The 17,146-nt window shown below is 31.7% G+C and overlaps 1 protein-coding gene across 2 annotated transcripts in view; it reads left to right on the top strand.

Annotated features, from left to right (window-relative positions):
- Positions 1–16,884, top strand: part of LOC130445714 (homeobox protein araucan-like) — a 110,616-nt gene extending 93,732 nt beyond the window's left edge. For both annotated transcript variants that reach the window (XM_056781539.1, XM_056781540.1), the window contains 4 exons: positions 2,041–2,354; positions 5,190–5,769; positions 6,524–6,600; positions 13,233–16,884. In XM_056781539.1, the coding sequence (XP_056637517.1) occupies positions 2,041–2,354; positions 5,190–5,769; positions 6,524–6,563 (934 nt within the window). In that variant the 3' untranslated portion in view covers positions 6,564–6,600; positions 13,233–16,884. The remainder of the gene's footprint in view (positions 1–2,040; positions 2,355–5,189; positions 5,770–6,523; positions 6,601–13,232) is intronic.
- The last annotated feature ends 262 nt before the right edge of the window (positions 16,885–17,146 follow it).

Genomic DNA, 17,146 nt, shown 5'->3' with positions numbered 1-17,146 from the left:
CTTACTTTAAAATGGATTAATTTTCTGTTACTAATATAAGAATGGTCCCAGAAGAACCTGGTATGACCTAGAGATGGCGATAGTTGCTTGAAAAATACAACTGTATTAGAAAGTACATAATCTATACAGCATATGTTTCAAATTTGAGGACTCCACGTTGTTTATTATTTGTTTGGCAGTCATAAATAGTGAACGTTTCCAGAGAAGCTGTAAACATGGAAAAAATTAGTCATCATCATTATAATACTTTTATTTGAAAAGTCTTAGCCCAATCAATATAAAAGCTGAACTAGATTCTACTCTGGGTGAGATTGCTTCTGCATTATCAACAGTAAAATATTGGATAGCACAGTTTAAACGAGACCGTACGACCTGCGAAGACCAGCAACGCAGAGGTCGACCAAATTAGGTGACGATTACAGAAATGTTTAAGAAAATCCACAAAATGGCACTGGATTATCGTCGATTGAAAGTGCACGAGTTGGCAGACATAGTAGGCATGTCAAAAAGTGCGATACATCGCATATTAACTAAAAACTTGGACATGAGAAATCTGTGGACAAGATGGATGCCGCGTTGGCTCACAATAGAACGAAACAGCTTTGTGATGATGTTTACATCGAGTGTTTGGCAATGATTCACAGAAATAAAACCAAAGAAGGCAAAGACCGCTCAATCTGCAAGCAAGCAAGCCATTTACATTTGATATTTTTGATTCATTTTACTGTGAGGTGATTTCAATTTATTCAAATGACATTTTGTAATAAGAATGTTTGAAAATTGTTATTTTGAAATGCTAACGATTTCATGCATTAGCACGAAATAATAAAAGTACAATTCAAAATATGTTTTTCTTTTAATTTATTTTTCGAGCTACTTTTCCTAAAAATTGACGATTTTGAAATGAATTGTTTGGATTATACTGCGAAGAGGTTTTATATACAAATGAAAATTAGCTGGTTTTCAAAAAATTATTTCGTTTTCGTATTTATAATTTTGTTTTGAAGCAATCTGTTAAAACTAACAAACAATGTTTATAAAATAGGAAAGAAAAACTTGAACTGATTTCGGGTATAAACCAAAATAATGACAATAACAATGAAAACGGCGATTTTGTTATGAAAAACGATATAGTGTTTTAGAATGATATACTAAACAACTTTTTGTCATAAATTTTAATTTCATAAATAACTACACTTTACTTGAGTACGAAAACTGGAATTTTGGGCGTGAATATTGGTACAAATTAGTAAAATATAATTAATTTTATCATATAAAGATAAAGTGTGCTATTAAATATCTCACAAAACTTTTTATTGACTCATGTATTGTCATTCAAATACGAGAAATTATACTAAAGTTCATGTCAATATTTTGTTTGCAATTTAGTGAAAATTTGGATCCATAAACACTTTTTGTTTAAAAACAGAAAACAAGAATCAATTTTTGGGAAATTAAATTCTTATTTTCATTGGTAACGATAATTTTTTTCTAATTTAATATCAATAAAATTTGCTATTTACGTTTCCCTAATATTCTAATCTGATCATAAACACAATCAACATCAATCAACTTAGATTACTGTAGATGTCTTAAAACTAATAATTTTACTTAGTAGAAGATTTAGCACTTTGCTTGTACGCTAAGCACTTAGACAACTAATTCAAAGGCCTTCCTCTTTAGTCTCTTCTCTAGGTTGGTATTAATAAATATCTCAGTTAACAACGTCTTTCAATTTTCAACCGCCTCTATATATATCATGAAAAATGTCTTCTGTTAGTTCTTTCTCCTGTATTTCCTTATTTAATTCATTTCTCTAGCTTCTTCGTGGTCTTCCTCTTCTTTACCCTTCTGGTGTCCACACTAGAAGCTATTTTGGGTATTCTGTTTCCTGACATTCTCTGTAGATGATCATATTAGATTAGTTACATAACAACAGGAATTATTTTATATGTAGTGACTATATGAAATACACTGTACAACTCCTAATTGTATTTTTGGTTAGTAGATTTAAATTTTGTATAAATTTTTCTATTGCAGGTATGGTGCCGGGTACGACTTAGCAGCCAGACGTAAAAACGCTACTAGAGAATCTACGGCCACATTAAAAGCATGGCTGAACGAACACAAAAAAAATCCATATCCCACGAAAGGAGAAAAAATTATGTTGGCAATCATAACTAAAATGACATTAACGCAAGTTTCTACGTGGTTTGCTAACGCAAGACGGAGACTGAAGAAAGAAAACAAAATGACGTGGGAACCAAAAAATAAGACAGACGACGATGACGATGCTCTTGTGTCCGATGGCGATGATAAGGACAAAGATGATGATGAGAAACGGGACGAAACAGGTAAACAAACTTTTTATTTGTTATTTATTTTATTTTTAACATTTTTTTGTTTTTAATTAAATAAAGGAAATATATTTCCGTCCCGTACTTCACGTAAAATCGAATTTCATATTTCTGTTATTAATAAAGCACTGGTTTCTAAAAGAAATATACTATTTAATGATTGAATCGACAAATAAGTATTGATAGTCTCGAATTTCGATTAAATAAAATGTAATTTCATTAGATGTATAATTAAATTCCGACATTAATACCTTAGTGGTAAGTACACCACGAATCAGGTCTATAAGGTAAATCCTTATTGTACATACATGAAACTTTAGACGACCTTGTATATATATAAAAATAGTTGTAGAGCTGGGATTTATAAGGATTGACATAATTAATCTTGTTTTATACTTTGGAGTTTTATTGGACAGGGGATTAATTCCTTTAACGGTAATTTTGTCCGTACTATCACCAGAAATATTCTGTTCAATAATAAGTAAAAGGAAAATTTTATTCATTCAATTGATGCAGCGAAAGAAAAGAATTTTGATAAAATTTCAGTTTTCAATGTGTCTCTAAATATAATTATGCTAGAAAAACAAATTGGCAAATGAAAAAGAAATGCCCGAACTGTTAATAAACATTTTCGAAATTTCGAAGACAATATACGATAATAAATTTTCCTCGGAAGCGAAAAACGTCTTGATATGAAAATAAATGAGTTTGTTGTTCACATATTTTTAGAGCCACATCACGAATCGTCTGTATCTATCATGAATGACATATTTAATACCACATCAACTATTAGAAACTGAATTTAATCAAAGAAAAGTGTCTGTTTCATAAGATTAACTGTCACAAAATAAATTATTAGTTTAACAAATAACTTATTAGAACGTACAAATTAATAATAATGAAAACATTTTATAATAATCACTAAAAATAATGAAATCGTGGATATAAAAATTCCTTTCGCGTACCTTGGACGCGTAATGATTATACTGACGAACTAGACAGCATTCTTCATGGTTCCAAATATATCACTGACCCCCTTCAAACATATCGTCATATGTACTGACTCTTTTATCTATACAGTCAATTAAAATCATTTTTACTGCCCAGCCAACGGTCCAAAACATACATGAAATCTACCAATCTCTCATTAACCATCTCACACTGGAATCACCAACAACCCTCCAGAAATGCTAGTTCAGCATATGATAATCATTTCAAGAATAACTTCCAGAATCTTTTTCAAAAATATGTAGGGGTACGCAGACTGGTCGACAGGGTATTAGTATAAACATCAGAAAAACGAAATAGATGACTGTAGGTAGAATAAACTTGAGTCATTCAGCAAATGGAAACCAACTCTCACTTATAAAAAAGTCGCAGTTCGTGGACATTTTTTGTATGGATAAAATAGAAGCGTTCGAGATGTGATGATATCAAAGAGTCCTCGAAATCCCCTGGACTGTACATACCATTAATAAAGAGGTACTCAGATAACTAAATAAGAATCGAGAATCCCTAAACATTATGAAAACAAGGGAAAGATAGATAGATCGCAAAAAGAATCCAATACAATTTGTTTCTGTGAGAATGACCATCGCTGTTGAGGCAATGATTATTTTTATATAGTGATTTTCTGAATTTAAGGACTTTCATTAGTCCGTAATGTTTTTATCCACTGACAGGCTAGAAAATGAGAAAAAATTGAGTAATTATTTTATTGTGAACGTTAATAAAAAAAGTTTCTACATAACAATCTATTATCCTAGAGATTTGGAATTGTGATGTCTTTTCTTGCTTGTTATACCTCCATAATATATTCAGTTTTCAGAACAACATATGATGTTCCAAGATCGTTTAATAACGTTTTATACCTTATTTTTTAGTACTAAAATCTTTATTTTAAATGAGTTGAGTGCTACTTATTTTGTTTCTCCCCATTATTTTGTTTCCAATTTATTTCAATAATTCTCGTAATAAACTCAAATATTAAGTTAACTGTTGATGAACTTCCAAGTCAATTTGCCATAAGTGAAAGTTTGTTTCCCTTTAACGCCCTCTAATCTGGATCGTTGCGCCCTTTTCGAAAGATATTGCCATCACCCACCCTATCATGGCCCTTAATTACTTCACAGGGATACGCTCTTTGATTTCCATTAACTCCAATTCAATTCCCCCTTACTGGAAATATACACACAGAAAAAGATTTATTTCGTATTTATACTGTATATCCACGAATTATTTTTATTTTCTCACTAGAAAGATTTCTTCTTCTTCTTCAACGTATTGTAGGCATTAAGCCTGTAGTTTCCAGCTTGATGTCCATGAATCCATCCATCTTTGGAGGTCTTCCTAAAGGTCATCGTGCGATCTTTGCTAATCTTTCTCTGGTCATTTTGTCCACATGTCTTCTACGTTTACGTCCCCATCTGACTATGTGTGGGTGGTTGGTTGCTGGGTGGATAGCGTAGCCTGGTGACTGCCACTGCTGGTCCCAATCCCGCGTAAAGGAGGAGGGTTCTCAGGTGAGGCCAGCAACCTGCCGGACGTAAAAAGAATTTATCTGCGCACTGATCCAACGATCAGCCTCCGAATAGGACAGTCCGAGCGTTGTAAATTCGACTAGAAATTGGAATATGAATACGGAAAATAAATTAAACAAGAAACAAAAAGAAAAATTTGATTAGAATTTATTCATAAATACGTGGAACAATTAATTAGACGGAATTTTTATTTTTTCAATATTGAATATGAAAGTTATATATAAACTTATTCATTTGGTAGTATTTGTGATGATATATCAGTAGAAATTGTTACTAGATTTTTTATTTGCAGACATTCACGGTAGAATAAAATCAGAAAATAACAAAGAATTAGACGACGACGATATGACTGACGAAGATAGGAAAGATGACATTCTTGGAACGAGCATGCACCACATCTTGGGTAACGGATTCGGAATGAAATCCGAAATGAAAACTTCAGATTGCGGTGTACCACTACCTCCTTCAAAACCAAAAATATGGTCGTTAGCAGATACTGCAGCTTGCAAAACTCCTCCACCTCCACCAGCGTCGCAGCAATGGCTCGGAAGTAACGGTTTTGCACTTCCCAGTTCGAGGTACAGCGGTAGTGGGTTTTTACCTAGTCATTGTCAACAGGGTTTCCCAGAAGTACAGACGGATACGCCACCCCAAACTCCTCCTAGTATGAAACTTCCTAGTGTAGCGAGTAATTTAATTCCTGGTCAAGGTCCTTGTATAGGATCGTCGTCTGGAAATAGTGGGTATTCCCAATCAAGTTTTCTAGGTGGATTTAGCAGAATACAATCACCTCAGAGGCCACCGGTTCCGCAATCGAATCAAATGCCTCCTTCGACGACGGACAATGCAGCCTTCAAGCCTTTTTATAAAAGGTTTGTGTTGATTTACAATTTTATTAATCTTAGGAAAAAAACTTATCCTTTATAAAAAAGTTCTTGTAAATTATGGGAACATTAGACATTCTATTTTTTTTTCTTCAATATAAATTCTACTCAAAAGAATCTTTATATTTGACAATATGGAAGAATTGATTCAATAGTGGAAATAAATTTATCTCGATAATGAAAAAATATTATGTAATAAATAGTGAAAAGTAATATAAAAGTAAAAATTTTTATAAAGTTTCAAAAAAAAAACGGAAACGTATTTGTTTATTTGTTATAGAAGCGTCAACATTTTAAATTGATTGTTATTCATACGAAATAATCTTTGTTGCCAGAAAATTCAAATAACTATTGAAAACTATTCCAAGTATTTCGACAGTGAGACTTGAAAAATGCTTGAAAACAATTAATACGAATTGTCTGACACATTTTTTTGTTTAATTTTGTGTAACCACGATTGATAGTATCGTAGTGACAGTCAAAACTATAAATAACTGAAACAATTTATCAGATTTCCATAGCAACTTTTTAAAACATTTCTAGACACTTCTCCAAAACAGCTGTTTATTTGTAAAAAGATACATACAATTAAAACGAATATATCCGTCATCAGAGAGAAATTCGAACTTGTTGCCTCACCCCACGCAAATCGCGGTTCGGGTCCATTTAGAATCTTCCCACAGTTTAATTGGACCTTCTTATCCGACTGATATCCTAATTCTTTTGTTTTTTTTTGTTTCAGCTCCCAAACCATGAACGGAGGGTTCGTGTCACCAGTATGAGCCGCTCCCTCCTGGGCCTCGTCGTTTCGTCCACCTGGTAAGCCCTGTCTATTTTTAGAATGTATCGCAATAACACAAAATATATTTTATTCCAAGATCAATGATGATATTAATGATGCATGTTATTAAGCACTAATAACAATTAAAGAAATGTAGCAGGTAATTTAATGATGATTCAGAATGTGATATTTGATTATTTTGGCAAAAACAAATCATTTAATTTCAATTTTTTTCTTAAAAACATCCTGTAGAACCGGTTTGAACATTTTGATATCGTATAAATTTCCGACCTAACGAAGAAACAAGACATTTTATTCCCAACAAAAACTCCTTAGATCCTCTAGTCTGATAAGAATCTCTCTCCTGGAAGTGAAACGTTATTGCTAGAACACGGGGAAAAGTCTATAGTTTGAGCTACCGTAGGATGACGGCTATTGCCATATCCAAAGAACGTATTTGCCTTATGCGTTTGGCTCACTTTGGACCAAAAGCGCATTGGAAAGATCATTTCCCAGCTGAATCGGATTTTTTGGGTCGATTCCTAACTAAATATTAAGACTTCTTGCATTACTAAGATCCTAAAACGAAAAAACAGCCAAAACATGAGTTTGCAAAGGGCTAAACTCCTCTGAAAAAGGCAAAGTATATTTCATCGGTAGAAAAAGTGATGGCGACCGTTTTTTGGTATATTCATGGAGTTTTATCTATCGACTAACTTCCAAAAAATAAAACAATAATTGAAAAAAAAGTAATGCACTTCTAATTGGTTGACCACCCACCGTATTTACCAGATCTGATCTCCAACCAGATCAACTATTTGGAAGGAATAAAAAGATTAGAGCATCGACGGATACACTTAAAAGGAAACTATGTTGTGGAAAAATGTTTACTTAATATATCGATGAAGCATCCAGTATAATAAATCATAGAAAAAATTATGTAGCAATTAGATAAATTTTCTAAAAAAAAAAAATAGCTCGTTCAAAATAGAATAAATTGATCCTGTTGTAATACTAATTTATAAAATATATTTCTTAATTTATCTCTACGATCTGGCAACATCGTCGTAAGCATTGCCCACGCTTGAGAATCGTCCGCAGAATGAAGAATGCCCTGCAGTCACAATCGCCACCTCTGTGACATTGACAAATGAAGCAAGATAGCGATCAGTGAATGGTCCTCGGCCATTAACTAGACTAGGTTCGGACTGACCCACACAAAATCCGGGCCACACGAAATCTATAAACAACGTAACCCATTAAAACCTATAAATTGAACAAATCGATACGTAAGGTTATGTCCAGTCACTATATCATGTATTGTAGACATAAAAAAAGCATTCGGTCGTGTACAACTTTCGGACCAAGGTACCAAATTAATGTGGGAAGCGATTAATAAAATCAAGGAACGGATATATGAATATGGAATATTGGTTGAGTGATAAAAAGCAAATTTTACGGTAAAAAACGAAGACGGCTTACACGCACTTTCTACAGGTGTTTAATCGAAAGGCCAAATAACTAAACGCGTTGTTAATAGCAAACAAAACGACAAAATTTAAAAAGATTTAAACCTGGATCATCGAAGTAATAGAATTCGAAATATCTGGATGTAGAAGCTGTTCAAAGTTCGAGAACCGAACAACCAAGCTTTTTAACAATTCAATGTGGCCGAATAACCACATACCATGGCCAATAATAAGAACCAGGTACGACAAAGACAAACAGCAAGGTGCGAGTTTTCCTTGAGAAAAGTGAGACGATTAGAAAAACAGTAGACCAGATGACACTGATTCGCGAAATGAACGATACAATAAATATTTATGCTGCTCGCTTTTGGGTCGCTTTATTATCGGATGACCAAGAAAGAGATGAAGCGATTATGTAGATTTGACTAGGAATTGGGGAGGCATGTACCTTATATTACCAACCATTTACCTTATCGTTTTCGATTAAAAGGACATCACAACGTAACTTTCAACCCCTTATGCTCACTATACCCTCATCTGAGACTCTCGACAGGTCTACTAAAAAATGGAAGTGATGTTGGCATCTGAGATGGATTCAGTCTAAGATGAAGAAGACAACGCGGGAGGCGAGGCATTCTATATGAAGGACACATTAATACGTAACCAGATAGATGAAAATTAATAAATTTATTGTAACAAAATCGATTATTATTTGCTTATTTCATGATAATACATCACCTTGTTTCGCCGAATTTATCCCAGTAGAATCTATTTGATTCCAGGATAACAATTTAAGAATCCCCTTTGCTTTTATAATTTTATGTTAGACTAGATTTTGTGTAGTATGTATAAATCAAATGAATCCGACTCTGTTGCACCGCAAGTCTACCTGTTTATTTAGTTATTACCATACTAAGGCTTTTTTCTGGGATATGCCTATTCGAGGAAGTTTTTCTATGTTATTAATTAGTGACAGGAAGAGAAGGTTAATTCATTGAAGAAGTTTGTCTTTTTACGTAACTATATAAAAATAGAATTTAATCCAAAGACATTAATCAGGATAAATATATGAATAATTAAGAATACATGTTATATGTTCCAAGAAAACCAATGTAAATGAATGTGGATTTGAGACTAACTAAGAAGGACTCTCTATGTCTCTACATAGAAAAAAGAGAAAATTTTATAAAGCCTTTTTAACAATTAAGATTTTATATAATCTATAAAAATTGTATATGTATTAATATTTGATGATTTTTACATAATTGAAAGTTATAAAGTATTGAGGAATAAAAATTGACAAGTTTCCATTTGTCCAAGAACCAGAAGATGAATGATTACGTTTCTATTTTGTCAAAAAAACCTTTAAGTTATTTGGTCATCGTAAATTCTTTTCAGCCTTCTACAATTTCACAATTTTCTTTATAATGAAAATTTACAATTGGTATCAAAGATTGTTTAATCGGCCTTGTGATCAAATTTTATTTGTTATTGATATAGATAAGTAAAAAAGTGAGTACGAATTGAATCGATAAGTAAATAGATAGGCGTGGTTAACGAAGTTAAAAAAATACTTATCACATTTACGAAATTATTTATCTGCAAGAAATTAATGGAATCGAAAAGATTTTTGAAGTCTTATAGATTTTCCATACACATTTTAGACCATAAAAATACTAATTTCAACAAATATAGTTTGTTTCTACATTATATAAAGTTGAAGATATCCAGATTTTGATACATTGTTGGATAAACAACAGTATTTAATAATTTTTTTCCATAGTATATCATCTTCAGTCTTTTCCATTTCCATTTCCATTACTATTTGTCAAATCTTCAATTCGTCAAATAATTTGTGTTGTAAAAACGAAATGGACATATGAAAGGGAAAAAAACTACGTTGGATGAAACAAATGGATGAAGATAGCTGAGTGAAAACATAAGGGGAAAAGGGCGTTCATGGAAAAATGGATAGAAGCATGTAGAGAAGATTAAGAAAGAAACTGAATAGAGAATTGCCGTGAAGTAGCCACGATCAAAAATAGATGGAGGAAAGTAGCAAAGCGACTTCAAGCCTTTGTATAACTGTATTTTATTGGATGTGGAAATTAGAAACAAAATAACCAATAAATTCGATTAATAGATCGCAGATCTTTGATCTTTCCTTTGCCTTGCCATATATGAGAAACTACAAGTTGATGATTTTCTGTTGGAGATACAAGCTTATAGTAAAAATATTGATTTAAGCGATAGTAGAGACGAGATTCCTGGTAGTGAAAATTATAAAGAAATTACATTTGAGATTTTTAAAGAACATTCAACTTCAGTTAACTATAAAAGAATTTGAACACGTTCCAGGAAACGTCAGGAGAATAAGGACACTATTATACAGTTATTATGAATTTTGAATGATATCCAAGACAATGTTTTGAGATAATGATAGATTACATTTGAGAACAAATACAAGAAACCTATTACTAAGGCATTTTTAGTTTCTTTTTTTATTTTTTTTTCATTTATTTTAATTTCGTACTATTTTATAATATTAAATTCCAAAAATCATTCTGGTAACTACGAAAGTAAATTTATGAATCCAAAGAATGTTGTTTTCCATTGGGTTTTTGACAATCAGACACATAGAATTCAAATTGAGTTTGATTGATAATTGAGTTCCAAGCAATAGTATAAAAATATCATTTTGGAAAATAAAAAAAAATCCAAAACAGGTATTGGTGTTTACAGACATTAACAAAGTTTCAGTCAGTTTCTTGCCTTATTTCGATTTTTGTAAGAGTTACGTGTTTGAATAAGTATTTTTTTCCTGAGAAAAATCTAAAATGGATTCAAACAGATCCTAAAAGTGTGTAAGCTGGTAGTTCAGGAAAATAAACATCGAACAAGTTTCACAATTTAAACATCTGGGTATGGACCTGTCGAGTTATCAGGACCCAGTGAAGGACGTAAGAAGCAGGATCAAAAAAGCGACTGCCATATCGGGCTGCTTAAGCAGATAATATGGACGAACGAATACATGCGAAAATATAGCAAAGTTAGGATCTAAAGACTTGTATGAGTCCAATCATGACATACGGAATAGAAACCAGAGAGGAAACCAACACAACTAAAAGCATGTTTCGAGTAGCCGAAATGAAAACGCTCGGGACTATAGTGGAAAAAACAAGAGTAGATCGAATCAGGAACATTGACATCAGGGAACAATATGAGGTGCAAGACATCGTAAGATGGGGGAGAGAAAGAACGAAAAAAGAAAGAAACGAAAGAAAGAAAGAAGAAAGAAAGAAAGAAACCAATATGGAAAAGAGAACCCGGACGACCACCTAATATATGGATGGACAGCTGGCAGTCCACCTCCCAGGAACTGATACAGAGGAACCTGCAAAACTAACAGATCATGAGATCGGAAAAAAACATTCTATTGGAAAAATTAACTCGATACCTTGAAAAACATGAGTTGTTTCAACTTTTTTACTTCTTTTCTCTTTATATGTTTTCTTGGAAAATCGTCTTGACTTTATGTCTTTTCATATAAAATAAGCTTAAAGAAACAAGTTAGAATTGATGTTTCGATCTATTTCGGGTTTGATATAATTAAGTAATTCAGTACGATGAGGGACAACGTAAGTTGTTGATTATAAAAAAAATATGGAAATTGACACCAATACAGACCTGTATTATAAATATATTGAACGAGGAAGTGAACCAATGCAAATAATGAGTTTTCATATAAAATAACTAATTTCGGTACATAATTGAGTAAGATTTGTTACAATCATATAAATTCCTCTGCTTCTAACATTTATTTTAGAATGTGTCTCCAGCTGGGCCTTAAAAGTTCTTCAAGATATAGATCATGTAGCAGCTATTGGTGGCCTAACCAGTTTTGACATAATAACCTTTTCAATTGTTTAGGAAATTGTTTAACGGTAATAGCCGACGGGTAAAGATTCGTCTGTTAACTCGAAGATAGTTTTGATTAATTGATATTTATGATCAACTAGACTCGTACATAATTTCTTAATATTCTGCTCTTGATTAAGATGTTATTCACTAACATGGAAATGTAATTATGCTTACCTATAGCGATAGAAAAAATCAGTTGAAATGACAATAAAAATAAGAAATTTTCCTGTATGTAATTTGAGAAATTCTGTATTTATATCATTTATAAATAACAGAGGATGATATCTAGCAGTCGACATGACATTTTGATTATTGAATGATTCACAATTCTCTTGATACCCTGTAAATAGTAACATTTTTATCTCAACTACTCTTATTTTCTCTTTGTTTTTGTTCTACTTTCTGTACACAGGACTAATATAGAATACAAATTAAAAGCTTCACGCTTATTGCTTTATTCATAGAATACTTTCGAATATTCCAATTTCGAAGCGTTATAATACGACTGATCTTGTTTCATACACCTCCACCCAAAAGGTGAAGATTTTGAAAATAGTATTTGAAGTTTCTCGAGCAAGAAATGTCTAGCACAGCCCCGTCCAAGGAGAATGGAATGAAATATTTTAAAAACTTTGTAGACCAATCAAAACACCTTCATCTATTGGGCGAAAGTGGAATAAAGCTTTTGATTTTTATTTTATATAAAGCATAAACTTTGGAGATGTTGCCGGTTTACGAAAACAGTGTATCAAGAAAACATTCGAATAGTGCAAAGCAGCAAAAGAAAGCAGAGAAAAAAAATGTGGCAGTTCCAAAAACTCTTGTCAGCTATACGTATATACACCAGGAAATATTTTAGTAGAAAACAATTACCCTTAGCCCTACAATCTGATATTAAAATAATTTAGTAACTTAACTTACTGAACAGTAACTGATTAAGCTCTTACTTCAGCAACATTTGATCCTCTGGATTCTTCTCGCTATTCCTTCAATGGCAAAGAGCTGGATCACTGCAGTTTGACTAATCCCTAATCGGATACTATTTTTAATTTACAAAGGTGCATCCATTATATTCCAATACCAAAAAATCTTCGAATAATTTTTATGCACAGCATAGTTTGGTGTATATATAGTGGAGTTGATACATTTTTTTATACTTTTTTGCTGTATTTGTGGGTGTTTATCCTCTGATTTCAACTACCACATATCTTGTATTAACTTGAGAGCTGAATTGGTCCAATGAAACTTCTCTAAATAAAACGTCTATTTTTCTGTTTCAGATTTGGCCCTATCGATGTCATTGACAATTAATGGGCAAAGTGCAAATGAAATAAATATACAATGTGAGTGAAGAACTCTGAGATGCAATCTGTTTGTACATTTGTGTAAATGCATTTATTTATATCTGTGATAAAGAACAAAAGAAAGTTTGATGATGATAAAAAGATAACGAAGAAGACTTGTTGGCGACGATGGATAGAAGTAGTTCTAGGAATTGTTCGCACTTTAAATTTGTAAATTATTGTGTATTTTCCAATCACATAAACCGATCAGGCAACAGGTTTTCAAATATCGAAAGTAGAAACAGGATATTTCGAATGCTTTTTCAACTATTCAAATATCCCCTCAAAGCAAATACTTTTTGCCCGATCTACAGTTATAGTATCTAATGGATTTAATACCAGGATTATATATTTAAAAAAAAAACTGTTTCTTAATAGTTTCGATCAATTAAACATGTCAACAACGGTTTTATTTTTTTAAATTCTATACGAACTACTTTTATAATTATGTTAATGTGGCAATCACAAATTATTAGAATCGCTTAACGGTGGCAAAAAATATGTCGTGATACTTTTATGTGCAATCAATCATTTAATATCTGGACCAAAACTTAGACGAAGCTGCTTTGTTATTTAAATGTTAATGATTATCATTAGTCAAAAATAATATTGGGAGCGGCATTAAATCCAGTGTATCATATTTTATACAGGATTGGGTATGAAGCTGATTAAAAAAAAATCATTAGTAAAACAATGAATTTTTTTTTATCACAATTCTTCATAATATCTTTATTACAATTATGGTTTATATTCTGTTGTATAGATTAACGACTCATATTTTGTGTATTGATAGGTTCAAGCTAAATTTTGGCATTAAACAAAAAAAAAACAACTACTTAACTGGCTATATACCGCGACGGATATTGAAACAAATTTAAGACAGTTTAGCAAATCATTGATTGTTATATTTAATTGAATTATTACTAAATATCTTCTGTTGAATAAAGAATTTGAACGGTATAGCATCTGGTACAACATGTGAATGATTACCAGCAAAAAAATGGTATGAAACTAAAGTAAGGCTCAGAACTAATACAGAAATACATATTCAATGTTTAAAGAAGTAATTAAATTATGTGAAAAACAAAGATATAATGAATCTTCAATAACTGTAATAATTTCTCTAATTACGTCTTTATTTCTAAAGAATGTCAGATTTAGATTTCTGATACAATTCTTTAATATTTAAGAGACAATTCAAATAATAGTAAATCTAATTAACAAACAGTGCAATCCTCTAAAATGTATTTAGATGATTAAGTATATGGACCATCAATTTTTTCATACTCGTTACAAATTTGTTATTTTTTTATGAAATATTTACAAACTTTTAAACACATCTAATATTTAATTGGGAAAAGCTAACAAGCAACTAGTTCATTGTATTATTTTAAGTAACTTGACGTACAAATTTACTTTCAATTTCAAAAATAACCTTACTCGGTTTATCAAATATTTGAATTGAGTTTCAATGTTATTTCGTGGTCCGTTTTCAAAGACAAGAAAGTAAAAAATATTCCCACTTCAAGCGTTTACTCAGCTCAGATAATATCAAACATTTACAGACCACCAATAAATGTTCCAATATGAAAAATTTATAAAAATTTCATCATAACAAAGAGTTATTAGAAACTATATTTAAAATTTACGACGATGAAGGGATTATTGCAATTTCGTTATTATTGTCCAAAGTGGTAAATGGAAAGGTCACAAACATGTATTATTCATCAGAAAATTGATGGCACATGAAATTTTGGAATACCATAGCAAAAGGAGGTATCCACTCCTCCTCTTTTCTCCATTATCCTCCAAAAAGGATAAAGTGACACCATTTATATTTGATTCAGCAGTTTGTTCCATGCTTGCCAATCTTTTCGCCATGATGCAGTTTCATATTTATCAAGGATTTTTTTGGTCTACCCATCTACTTGGAGATCTACCTCTTGGGCGTTTGCCTTCTTTCCCTGATTAATCGTTCCATTATTCATGATCTTCTAGCTTTGTCCCAGTAGTTTATTCTGGTTACCAATCTCGAACCAATTTCTTGTAATACGGATACGTTGGTTGGTATTCATGATACTCGTAAGAGTAGTCTAAAAACCCACATTTCGAAAGCCTCTATTCGGTTTTTATCTGCTAGATGGAGTATTGAGTTACAGATAGTTAAAATTGTTAACCACTTTGTAACCTGCAATTTCTGATATTTGTGAAGAATTGTGGTCTCTGATAACAGACATTTTGCTCATGATTTCTATTATCGCTGGTATGGTTAATACTATGACCGGTGTGTCGTCGGCGTAGCGCAGGTTGTTGATCCTCTTTCCGCCAACTGATATTCTTTCTTGTCACTCATCTAGAACCTCTCTCATGATGTATTCGTTATAAAAGTTAAATAAGGTAGCTGTCTAGCTCCTGCTGCCGTTCTGAATGTCCCCGAGTAAAGCCCATCGATTCCGACTTTCGCGTGGTATTTTGGCGTTCTCATTTCCCCTATTATGGTCCAAATATGGCTCCAGCTAACTTCATCAAACGCTTTTTGATAATCTACAAAACAGAGATACATTGGACTATTAAATTGTCAATAAATTGTCTGATATAGGTATCTGCACATTTCTGCATTTTGTACCTCATACAATCCTCCGTAGAATTAGTAATAAGTGACAATTTGCTTAACGAAATTCATCTATATCGTTGGTATTCTTCAAAATTATGTTATAATTAACTAAACAATGTATTATAATTATTAATAATTGAATTAATAATCATAATATTTTTTTTAATGTTTATTTTTGTTAATTCTCTTTAACGCCTTAGCTACACAACGATGTGGGTCCCTCTTCTATACAACGATGTGTGCCAACAAAAAATATGCATTTGAAACTCGAAATATTAAAATATAAATGGAATTTAACAGCTCCTGAACGTACAAAGTTGCCTAATTAATTTCTAAAAGAAAAAGTTGCTGACAGCCTGTTTTGATTAGAAAGCTCTTCATAGTCTTCGTGAGATTTCTAGAAATTTGTTACAAATAGTTCACTACACCATAAATCGTTAAGATCGTAATAAATAAAATTATTATCATTAGACACACACTATGTTGTTGAGTATTTTTTTTGTTGCAATACATTTTGATACGATTCAATATTCACTCACCCCAATATTTTTGCTTCTTTGAAACATTAAAAATGACAAAGCTGGCTAATGTGAAACTATGAAATAAAGAAAAATCTAGTTTACGTTTAAATGTAAAAAAGAGAATCAAATAAACTATTGTTATAATTTTTTCATAAAAAGTTATTATTACCTAGAAATTATCTGTGGTATTAATCCTAGATGCAATCACAGAGTCGTTCTAGTTGTACTTCTGGTTTTACATACTTATTATTGTTATGTTCGTTTTTTAAATAATTAGACAATTGTTGTGTATAAAAAAATACCATATCATGGATTTGTAAGATTCTATTATTAAACTAACATCATTTTTGTTGGCTTCGAGCCGAAAAGTTGTAAATTATTTTATCTGTTTGTAAATAGTTCAATGTATAGAAGGATATTATGATTGTCTTGATTAAAGTATTAACAGAGACTATATCATGATTAGTATGAGTTTCATTTATTTCACCTTGATCCATTTTTTAGTACAAAATCAATCACTATCAATCGATTTATCTGATCTGACTCAGAGGGAATATAAATTTTCAAAATTTGTGAAACAAACAATACATTATCCAAAGTATAGCGGGTCACATGTGTTCTAGAAAATTCGCCATTCATCAATCTATGGTTTTTTTAGTTATTTATTCCCCATAACTGGCTGCCTACTATTAATTCTCATGAGCAGCATCATTGAT

This window comes from Diorhabda sublineata, chromosome 6 (assembly GCF_026230105.1).
Source record: "Diorhabda sublineata isolate icDioSubl1.1 chromosome 6, icDioSubl1.1, whole genome shotgun sequence".
NCBI lineage: Eukaryota > Metazoa > Arthropoda > Insecta > Coleoptera > Chrysomelidae > Diorhabda > Diorhabda sublineata.
This window is presented reverse-complemented; position numbering and strand designations above follow the sequence as displayed.